The 12,052-nt window shown below is 39.3% G+C and overlaps 1 protein-coding gene across 8 annotated transcripts in view; it reads right to left on the bottom strand.

The window, feature by feature from the left end:
• Window positions 1–12,052, bottom strand: part of PALLD (palladin, cytoskeletal associated protein) — a 593,228-nt gene that overhangs the window by 60,268 nt on the left and 520,908 nt on the right. For all 8 annotated transcript variants that reach the window (XM_036763236.1, XM_036763233.1, XM_036763235.1 and 5 more), the window contains one exon: window positions 780–1,472. In XM_036763236.1, the coding sequence (XP_036619131.1) occupies window positions 780–1,472 (693 nt within the window). The remainder of the gene's footprint in view (window positions 1–779; window positions 1,473–12,052) is intronic.

Raw genomic sequence — 12,052 nt, 5'->3', positions numbered from 1 at the left:
CAAAAGGGATCATGAAGAGTAAGACATGACTGAAAAATGACCAAATATTAAACATCAGCTCAAGAGCTCACATGCAGTAGGATTAAAGCTGATCAGATATCCACACTAACTCTAGCACCAAGATGCTTTAGCACCCTGGAATAGGGGCCAGGAAGCTTCCAAAGGAAGGGCAAAGCGGTCCAGGTCAGAAATGGAAGAGGTCAAAACTCTTGTGCCTATCATTAGTGGGATCAGACCCATGAGTAATTGCTTCACTTCCAGGCTGGGCTAAAGAGGGAGACCCAGGCTTAAAAAAAATTAAGAAATAATAATCACTCCACCTCTGCAATGTTAATTTCCTCATCAATAAGAGGAAGGTTTTACACGAGATGATCTTGCAAGGTTCCTTTTAGCTTTGGCATTCTATAGTGTAGACTAGGTAACAGGGGGCAGTGTGGCGAAGGGGGAGAGTATCAGTTTGGGAGTCAAATGGTTCAAAACCTGATTCTGCCATTTTCTATAGAAATAGAAACATCCCATTTCTATTTGACTCTGGGCAAATCACTTAACCTCTCTGAACCTCAGTTTCCCTATCTTTAAAGTCAGAGAGTTGGATTAACATCCTTCCAACTCTAGGTCCATGATACTATAAATGTACCTGTTATACAGTATCTTGAAAAAAAGCTATCTTCAATACAATAGAGCGAGGTTAAACAGTTATGAGGACACCAAGTGGATGTGTGTGTAGACCTCTGTGAACAACAACGGGCTGAACAATATAATTGAAGGGCCATACTTACACAGGGGTAACACTTTTTGGAAGTCCTAATGCATTGACTGCGATGGGAGTAGGCTGGGATGGCAACATGGAGCTGAGGAAGGCTGCTGGTGTTTGATTGGAGTGACCAAATCGAGTATTTGGAGAAGGGCAGTAAGAAGGTGAGGGAGCTGACCCTGGGAGAGGGGGAGGAGGGGGAGGAGGGAGTGGAAAGGAATCAGACATAGGAAAAGCTGTGTTTGGACTGAAGACTGGAGGAGGAGGGGGAGGAGGAGAGGGAGAAGAAGGAGACCACAGATATTCCCCTTCAGAGGGAAATGGTTGAGAGAAGGGTGGTACAGGCACACGGCCAAACTGTTTCTGAGTAGCAGTTGGAGACATGGGAGATGGGAGGCTGGAGGTGGAGGAACTAGAAGAAGGAGTCACATAACCTGAGGCAGGGCTGATGTTCTGAGCAGCAATGAACTGTTTGGGCCTAGCATAGTTGAAGGAGCTGGAGGGCTGCATGGTGGGAGAAGAATGGGAGGTTAGAACATTCATCTGATCCGGGAAAGGGACAGATTGGCTAGCCTCAAGCTCTTGGAAAGATGGTGGAGGAGGGAAAGGTGGGGATGGAGGAGGGTTCTGTGGGGCGCTGGACTGCTGATGGTACAACTGGCTTCCCTCTTGTTCCAGTCTAATTTGGTTCTGCAGTTGTTGTATTTTCGAAGGGTCCCTGTGGGAAGAGTAGAAAATAAGAACATGTCACTTAAGCTGTGAACACAATAACCTTTATATAAAAGTTTCAAAGTTCACAATTATTAGAATGAAATGTGCTGAAAATCGAGCAGAGATCACTAGTTATCTGGAAACTTTCTTGAAGTTTTAGCCACTTCAGCAGTTTGGTCCTTAGCTACTACTCTTATAAATTGGTGAGAAACCAAGGTAGTCTTTTTATTTTCTTGGTAGGGGAAAAATGTAAGTAGAAGCAAGCTCAACCCTAGCATCAAAGAATCCATTAGCTGTAACTCTGTGTGGTCCTCATGTTGAAATCCTTCTTTATACAGCCGTGTCACAGCTGGGAATTCACCGTTCCCTTGACGCTACAGATGTCTGCGTGGTTTCAGGATGCTTTGTAGCACATGCATCCTTTTGGCATATTTATAGATACATGTTTTAGGACAGGCATAGAAATAGAAGAACCACCCACCCTAAAGCCAGGCCATCTATCTTCATAACTTATCTTGCAGTACTCCTTTCTCCTCTTACTTTTTCCTGTATGCTTCCTTTGCCATGGCCTCCTAATCCTGGCACAAGGGCACTTAAAAATTGAAAGGTCTACAGCTCAACTTAATGACTTATGTCTGGGCTGGGGAGTGACCTGGTATGGCAAGACAGCTTCTTCAAAGCCATCTCTAGATGGCTGTTTTCCAGGGATAAGCTGGCCCCAAATGGTCAAAGCCAAAGTTATGTTTTTAAGCCTGGCCTAGCACCAGCCAACAGCTGCTCTGTGGTGGCTATAAAGAGGTTGCCATGCTACACCCTCTATCTGATGTGGGGATATTTAAAAAATTCTGGAGAGCTCCAAGACTCTTGTACCAAGCTTAAAGGGTATTTCCAAAAAGGGCTTTCAGGAAGCCATCATCAACATATCAGCATCACTTTTTCCCCCCTAGTCCTAGTTTTTTTCATTGGACATGGCTAGTCAGCCAACCATATGCAAGGCCACTGAGGGCTCACCAGTTTAAGTAGCCCTTCTAGCCAATAGCTAAAGGACTATTTCCAAGTGCTCTAATTTAATCGATGCTTTGGAAATTATAAACAACCTGACATTTCTTTTTTTGATATCTCTTTTTGAAATTTTTTTGGTGGGGAAAGGCAGGGCAATTGGGGTTAAGTGACTTGCCCAAGGTCACACAGCTAGTAAGTGTCAAGTGTCTGAGTCCAGATTTGAACTCAGGTCCTCCTGACTCCAGGACTGGTGCTCTACTCACTGCACCACCTAGCTGCCCCTAACATTTCTTAAGATAATAAAGACAGTCCGCATATACTTCAGCTTATATTTACTGCAGTGAAATTAAGTTGATGTCCTGTTTTCATATGGGTCCCATTTTCAGTTGCTCAGTATTTTAGCATGGAAAAAAAATCAGAACATACCCCAGAGACAGAGATAACATTGGGAGGAAGATGAGAAAAGGGCAGGGGAAGGAGGGCAGAGGAAAATTGAGGTAAGAGTAGTATTTGGGGGCCTACGTTTTTTTTCATAAGGGCTGTAGATGGCACAGTGCATAGAGTGCCTGACCTGGAGTCAGCAGGATGTGAGTTCAAATCCAGCCTCTGACACTCACTAGCTGTATGACCTTGGGAAAGTCACTTAACCTTGTTTGCCTCAGTTTCCTCATGTATAAAATGAACTGGAGAAGGAAATGACAATCTATTCCACTATCTTTGCCAAGAAAACCCTAAACAGGGTCATGAAGAGTTGGATACAACTGAAAACCAACAATTTTTCATATCTGGTTTCAGCACAAATGATAATTTCTGAACTAAAACAGATTTGGCCACATCCTTATTCTTCAATTGCAATGAAAGAATGGTTTCAAAAGTGTTGAGTTTACCAATGTGAGATGCAATGCTAGGTTTGGAGGGTAGATACATGGTCCCTAACCTCAAGGAGTGAAAAGCTATATAGTAGGACAGAACTAGGAGCAACAGGTAGAAGTTGCAAAGAGACAAATTTAGATTTAAAGATACTTTTCTACTAGTTAGAACTTTCCAAAAGCTAGAGGAGCTGCCCTGGAGGTACTTGAGATTTTAAATCAAAAGCTGGATGATTAGTTTTCAGATAGAGTTCAAACTAGGTGTCCACGGAAATCTCTTCCAATTTTGGCATTCTGGGATTCTGAATCTACTTGCAGTAGCGTACAGGCAGCAACAATGAGAGACTCAACGAAGGGGATAGCAGGAAGAATGGAAAGGGGGAGGGGACTGATGAATGACATCTGTTTGGGAGAAGGAGGAAGGAAATCAAAAGAGAGTTGTCATAGCATGTTGGGGAATTCTTGTGGCAAACTTTTGAGAGCCCATTAGCAAGAAATGCATAGGTTGGGCAGCCAATCTGCATCAGTGGAGGCAATGTTCAAATAGATGAAATTAAAGATCCATCTGAGCAGCCAGATACTTGAGTAATCTTTGTCTCTTCAGAACAGAGCTACCACAAAAAAGAGAATCCATTATATCCAGGAGGGGACAAAATGCTTGGGAACTACCATTATGCATATGAATACTATTATACTCCTTTATCTTTACCTATCTAATCCAAATTATTTTCTAGATGAGATTTTGAAATATCAATAAAGATAAAAAGAGGCAATATGATGTTTCATCAAAAATGATGCTTCACTTTTATAATTTAAAAGTTGTTTCTTCCCTCACTTAGTAAATATTGCTATTAATTTACCAGGTAAAATAAAATTGTATAAATTCATTGAGTAATGCCATTCTAATTGAAAATTTGACTACTAAAAAAATCTTCCCAAACCTTTCCATCCAACCTGGGGAGGAATGGAATGAGAAAAAAAGAAATCTAGCCAAATGAATTATTTAAATTGTCTAGAAAAGATGGAGATTATCAGCTAGGTTGTACATATACATTTATTTCACAAATGTCTAGAAGAAGGAAGCAATTTCTAGCTGTTTTTAAACTGATAATGGGGCAAAACACTTTTTCAAAATTGAAATCAATACTTTGCCCAGGGAATGCAACAACATGTAATTCTTTGACTCTATGGGGGAAAAAAAGGAGAACCTAGGCTTATTTATTTAAAACAAAAGTAAGACATATCAGTGAAGAGTAATTGAAAAATAAAGCAATGCTAAAAATACAGATAGCCCCTGATACACATTATGTTTTACTTTCTATCACAAGTGAGGAGTATGATAATAACTTTGGGAATGCATTTTAAGAAATGTTCTCCTGGACATTCCCCAAGAACAAATACTCTGGATTCCTTCGCTAAAGACAATACATGCTTTCACTCACAGCCACAAAATGTTAAGTGTCCTAGAAGAAGGTCTCTAGCATATGGAAAAGAACCTTTAGGGGCTTTATGGAAGAACATGGACCAGAAGCGGACAGGATGAGAGTGCTTGGACAGGTCACAATTTCTACCCATGGAGGGAAGTACCCAGGCTAAAGATGCTCCAGACTCACTGATGTATTAAAATTTCACTATTTTCTAGTATTATCATTCACCACCATCAGACAATCATATGATTTATAGCTAAGGTACCATTGGTCATTTAGTCAAAATAACTCACAGATGAACCTGAGGGCTAGAGAGATGAAGTAACTTGCTCATTATCACAACGCAATATGAAAAGCATGGGTCAGGTACTTTGTTAGGCATGGGGACACAAAGACAAATAAAAATATTTCCTGCCCTCAAGGAATTTATATTCTACATGGGGAAAATAACTTGTACACAGATAAATGAATATAAAATAGGTATAAAGTAAGAGGACATGTGAGGTAGTGCAGTAGATAGAGTTTGGAGTCAGGAAGACTCATTTTCATTGGTTCAAATCTGGCCTCAGGTACTTACTAGCTGTGTGACTCTGGGCAAGTCACTTAACCATGTTTGCTTCAGTTTCCTTATGGAGAAGAAAATGGCAAACCACTCCAGTATCTCTGCCAATAAAATCCCAAATGGGGTCATGAATGGTGGATGTGATGGAAATGACTAAATAACAAATATAAAATAAAGGTCAGGAGAGGCCTCTTGAGCTAAGTCTTGACCCTTCATACCAGACATGAGAAACAGACTAAAATAAAACCCCCTCAATTAAGAGGTTAGAGATAGAATGCCAGTTTTGTTAGCGGCAAAACAAGGTCTCCTGATTCCTAGAGAAGAGAACTCTCCAGGGGATGCACCTGGAAAATTCTCTAGAATTCCTTTTAATAATAATGCTAGAATTTACTACACTGTAATCTCCAAATACCATGATGAGATATAGAAGTTACTTCATGATTAAGCCTTCCAAGAATGCCACCTAAACCCCACATTCCTCTGTGCAGGCTTTTCAGGAGTCCACTGAAGGCTGGGACACACCCCACAGGACAGAGCTTAGTAATTTTCAAAGAAATGAAACCCTAACAACTAGCTCCAAGCTTCAAGTGAGGCTTAATTTTAAGGGGGAGTAGGTATAGGGAAGAGTGGTTAAGTCAGGTAAGCAGGTAGGGTATTGTATTGAGGACAGCAATTACTATAGAAGGCTTACCTAACCCTAACCCTAAAATTGTGCTAACACTAACCCTAATTGTAACCACAAATTTAGGGTACAATTTACTTAAGAACTTAACTTTTTTTTGTTTTTGAGGGCAAAGAGTGCTTTACTTTTGTCTTTCCAGTTGTTGATAAGTTGTGTCCCTATGCTTTCTGATCCCATTTGGCAGAGATGCTGGTATGGTTTGCCATTTCCTTCTCCAGTTCATTTTACAAATGAGGCAAATGAGGCAAAGTTAGGTGACTTGCCCAGGGTCATGCAGCTACTAAGTGTCTGAGGCCAGATTAGGATTCAGGAAGAGGAGCCTTCTGGATTCCAGGCCCAGTACTCAGCAACCTGAGGTGCTTAATGAATATTTGTTGATTGCTTGATTGTTCACTCAATCAAAGGTGGGATAAGAAGGAGGCTTGTGGGACTAAACTGAAAAAGGCCTTAGGTCTGTTAACCATTTCTAAACTGAGCCCATAACTACTGAGTGTGTGGAAAAACTCCATTCTGGGTGAGCTAAAATTATTGGTATGGTTGCTGGTTCAGGCAGGGCAAATTAAAAGTTACATTTGTCTATTTACCACCTGTTTGATTACATTAATATTTTCTTAGCCCTGTTCCCCCAACCCTTATCCTTAAGTTGAATCTATTCAGAACATTAATCCACTGGCTGGGGATCAGGGAATCTATATCCAACCATTTGCTTTCTATAAGAACTAACATTTATTATACATATGGTGAACATAATATAAACAATCTAAAGAATGATCATTATTACTAAAAACAACAGAACAATAATAAATTAATATCAACCAGATGACATCTGTATTTCATTAGGTAAGGTATCCAGAGTGCCAGTTCTGGTAAATACAAACCAAGCCATCTCAAAAATTAATTGCAAAGTTGAGAGTCAGGCAGAGAAGGAGAGGAAAGAGGAGGGACAGAAATACTTTATGGACTAATAATATAAGTATAGTATTATAAGTGACCATGGCAAAGAAATGTATACTTTTTCCTATATGGAATGATGACAAAGCTTTACCCCTTTGGAGTACCCCCTTCCTCTGACACTTATTCATTCTAAACCATCCTTGATTCTTACTCTCCCAAACAACTTTTTTTTTTAAACAATACTTTGTCTGGGGCTCACTTTACCCTCAAGTGATCAAAAAATTCAAATATACGCTAGTTGAATTATAATTATATAACATATGGTTATTGGTTCTAGCCCAAAGAAGTGTATTTTACCTTTATCTTATCTGAGCACAGATCTCAAACTTTATTAGACTGTAAAGTCCTAGAGGGTGGAGACTGCGCATTCAGGCCTCACAGATGGGAAGTGTTTAGTAAATATCTGTGGAACTAAAATTTTAAATCATACTTCAACTTCAGACACAGCTTGAAATCAAAGAGTTGAAAAGGACCTTAGGTCACCTAATTGAACCCCTTCTTGACAAATGGGAAGCTTTCAAGTAACTCAGATCTCAGTTCCTGTAGTAACTCAGACAAAACATAGTTCGTTACAATAGGAGGAGGTAAAGGAAAACAGATCTGAATGAAATAAGCACAAGACAGGAGTCTACTCAGAAAAATTAGCCCTTTCTATTTAGAATAAAAGCTATACTTGGCTCACTAACTAAAAAAAAAAACCAAAACCAACCCAAAACACAAACAAGTAGTGCTCTTCTGTCTTAGTACATAAAGGCAATCTGTATCTCAAATCATTTTGTGTATGGTGAGAGGGATAGCAATTACTGACCAATTCATAATCTTCTTGGGAACCAACATTCCGAGGATAAAGGGAAATGTCCTTAATTGACTAGCATGAGGACTAAGGTATTTGGGAGATTGCTGTTTGAGGACAATGACTATTCCTCAGAAGTTAAATCCTACAGCTGGCTCCACAGATGTTGAGGCTTATTCTATAGTCATGATAGAGGCAGAGCATAAATGGTAATTTTGGCTCTGTGCAGGATGCAAAGATGTTATCCAAACCATTTGCAGGCTGGCCAAGAAAAAAGATTTGTACATTGGAATAAATTGTATGTGATGAATGACTGGCAGTGCTCAAAAAAGCAGAACGCACATTTCTTCCCCTGCTTGGACAGTGACTGCATGGCTGATATGCCTGATGAAATTGAGTCAAGTGAAGCACTGCCATACTGGGCTTAGCTTTTTCTTGTTTTTCTGGGCAGGGATCATGGGCTAGTTTCAGAAAGAACAAACTCCCCAAGCAAAATGTCTTCACTCATTTTCATTCCCGTTGATGTAAAAGGCTAAAGAAAAGAATAGGAAAGCATTAGAGCTCATGACTAGTAAAACCTATTTCAGTGAAAATAAAAGGGATTAATGTGGACCCCTGTCCACTGAAAAGATCTGGTATCAATTCCTAAAGAGTTAAAGCTTGTCCATTTTTCTAAAGTGAAAATTGTTTTTCAACACTTTTCTTCAATAACTGGGCATAGACAACTTTAGCTGGGACTCTAAAGAAACTCCCTATGATACAGATACTGAGAAACTTTTTGGCCTTAAACATACTATGTCAAAATTACTAGATTGCTTGCAAATTACCTTATGTTTGAAAAGATAGATGTGTTTAACTGTTTTGTCCCAAAGATAAATGCAAAGAATGATTAATCTAATATTTCACAGTTAGGCACAGTGCAACCAAACTTTCTAAGGCTGAATTGCAAGAACCCAAAGGGTCTTTCTGCTTCTTAGCTTTTATACTGAACAAAAGTGTGAGAAGCTAAATTATCATATTTAAAAAGAAATGGGCATCACCTTCTTAGCCAAGTGCCTCCATTCCAACTTAAGAACTAAGAATATGCTTTTCCCTCCATTTTCCTCTGGTATATTCCCCATATTCTTCTGCTGAAGAATAAGGTTTTCCCTGTACAACTATGTACCATGAAGGACTGATTTACCTTCTACATGTCTCAACTATATTATTCAAAACAAAACAAAAAAACCAATTATTCCCCAGCATATGACATCTAGGAAGACTGACTCCAACAAGTGGAAATAGAAAAATTCAGACATCAGATCCCAGGCTCCTCACTCTAGTTCTATACCCTAGCTATGTGTCCTTTGACAACTCACGTAATCACTCTAGAGTTTCACTGGCCTACATTTGGTAATGATAATTCATATTTATCTACTACAGGAATTGTCAAACTTTTTTGTATTATAGATCCCTTTGGCAGTATGGGAAGCTTATTGACCCCTTCTCAAAATGTTTTTAAATGCACAAAATAAAAATACAAATGATTACAAGGAAAATAATTACATTAGTTACCAAAATATTTTTAATAACCAAGTTTACAGATCCCAGGTTAAGAACCCCTGATCTAGAGTTTTTAAGGTTTACAAGCAAAACAAATAAAATGGTTCATAATGGATTATTTGTCTTAGAAAACCATAAGCCAAATCTAAGAATGATGCTGATCCATACATATATATGTATATACATATATGAAATTGTTGTTGTTCAGATGCTTCAGTTGTGTCCAACTCTTTATGACCTCATTTGAGGTTTTCTTGGCAAAGATACTAAAGTGGTTTGCCATTTCCTTCTCCAGCTCATTTTACAAATGAGGAAACTGAAGCAAACAGAGTTAAGTGACTTTTTCAGAGTCACAGAGCTAGTATGTGAGGCTAGATTTGAACTCAGGAAGATAAGTCTTGCTGACTCCAGGCCCAGCACTCTACCTACTGTACCACCTAGATGCCCATATATGTACATATATGTATGTACATATGTATATATATACATATGTACACACACATGCACATATTTCTATATATGTATATACACACATATTTTGCTATATATGTATACACACATACAAACACATACTGATACAGATGAATTTTACATATTAGGAATGCTTCTAAAATTCAGCACAGTAGAGGATCTCCCTGATGAAAGAACTCATACAGTAAATCCTTTTGCAAAATAAAGAGGCCTTTTATGATGTGAACAACTATCCTCTGATTTATATGTTTGAAACTTTTTAGGTATGGATACAACTGCATTTGAATTGATGCAGGGGCAATCCAGAAGTAGGAAAAGGAATCCTGTGGCTTGTAGACATTACCACCATAATTCTAAGGGGAAACACACCATTACTGCACAGTGCCAATGCTCCTGTGGAAAAACATCAGAACTATCCCTGGTTCACATTGGGCTCAGGAGCTGCAGCTCAGCCTCCACCTCTTTTCCCATTTTAAACTTTTTTTGGATTCTATAGCCCAAGGCAAACACTACGCTCTTTCTTTTTTTTTCTTTCTTCCTTCCTTCCACTCTTCTTTCTTTCCTTTCTTCTCTTTCTTTCTTCCTTTCTCCTAAGAAATCCATTTAAACTTAGTCTCTTCTTTCAAGAAGAGGGCTTAAGTTGTATCCAGAATTTCTAACCTAACATCCACCAACTTGCTTTTTGGTCCTTGCCTGTGCTATACCAACATTAACTACTAACTTTTATGTAGCAATTTAAGTTTACAAGGTCTTTTGTATGTTTTCAGATTTTATTGTCACAACAAACCGATGGGGGCTGGCAGTATAAGCAACATCATCCCTATTTCAGATGAGGAAACTGAGGTATGGCGAGGTTAAGTGCTTTTACAAGGTCCCACAGCTGGTGATTGGTAAAGTGTGATTCTGAATCCAGGTCTTCTAACCCCATGTCCACTGCTCTTATTTGAGACTGTTCCTGTTTTACTTTCTCCTTCTAAGACTAATCCTTTTTGTTTCAGTCTGGTCCCTCTTCCTCCTTCTACTTGATAAGTGTGCATGTTTCCCCCAAGGTTTAGTCCATGGTCACTTTCCCTCCAAGAGCTCAATCATTCCTATGGCTTCAACTATCACCAATATGTAGATGACTCACACCCCAGTGTACATTTCTAGTACCTACCATGCTCCACAGAACCAATTCCAAATCTCTATATAGGATTCACAGCTGGAAGGGCTGAGAGAGACCAGCTAGTCCAACACCTTTTTTTTTAACAGATAAGGAAACTTCTCTGTAAAATCTGACCCCCTGAGACCCCTAAAGGTGAAGTGCCATGTTCAATAAGGCACCATTAGTAAATAGCAGAGTCAGAATTTGAAAAAAGATCTGGGAGCTCCACTTTCTTACTTTCTACTCTAGCAGCACTATGGCCTTACCTGACATTTCCTTCTGAACACCCTGATGTCACTTCAAACTCAGCATGTCTAAACCCAAAATTATCTCCTCCAAACCCTGACTAACTGGCTTTCTGCCCAACTTGTTCTTTAGGGTCTCAAAAATTTCATTATCATCTTTGACTCCTTCCTCTTCCCTGCTTCCCTTATCCAATTAGCCACCAAGTCCTGTCAATTCTTCTCTCCCAATCTCTTGAATTAGTCCTATCTACTCTTTTCTATTCCCATGGACATCAACCTAGTTCTATTTCTCATCACCTCATGGATGCCTAGTTTATTATAACAGCCTTGTAAGTAGCCTCTCACTTTTAGTCTCTCTCCTCTCTGATCCAGCCTGCCAAATGCAGTAAAATCACTGTAACACAATCTTTTGTCACATTACTCCTTTCCCTTTCTTTCTCTGCCCCTGTTTTTTGCAAAATAAAACTGAAAATCCTCAGGCTGATGTACAAGGCCCTACTCAATTGGGTGCTACAGACTTAAAGAATATTAAAACTAGAAGGAATCATAGGGTCACCAATGCTGAGCCAGAAAGAACCTTCTAGAACATCTGGTTTAACACCTTCATTTTATTCATTAGGAAACAAAAATGCAGAAAGGATAAAGGATTCACCACTGGTCATGGAGGTAGATAACTAACAGAGTCAGGATTTGAACACCGTTCCTCTAACTATAGTGTTTTTAAACCCTGAATCATGTTGAGGGACTTTAGAGATAAACTGGTGAAATCACCTTCATTTTACAGAGGAGACAAGGAAGTTAAGAGACTCCTCCACTTGTCACATATAAGTTAGTAGGGAAGTTGAGATTTAACGCCGGCTCTCCTCAGAAGTTCAAAGGGCTTCCTAGCTATAAAC

This window comes from Trichosurus vulpecula, chromosome 6, assembly GCF_011100635.1.
Source record: "Trichosurus vulpecula isolate mTriVul1 chromosome 6, mTriVul1.pri, whole genome shotgun sequence".
NCBI classification, from domain to species: Eukaryota; Metazoa; Chordata; class Mammalia; order Diprotodontia; family Phalangeridae; genus Trichosurus; species Trichosurus vulpecula.
The sequence above is the reverse complement of the archived record's forward strand: the minus strand, read 5'-3'. Positions and strand labels throughout refer to the sequence as shown.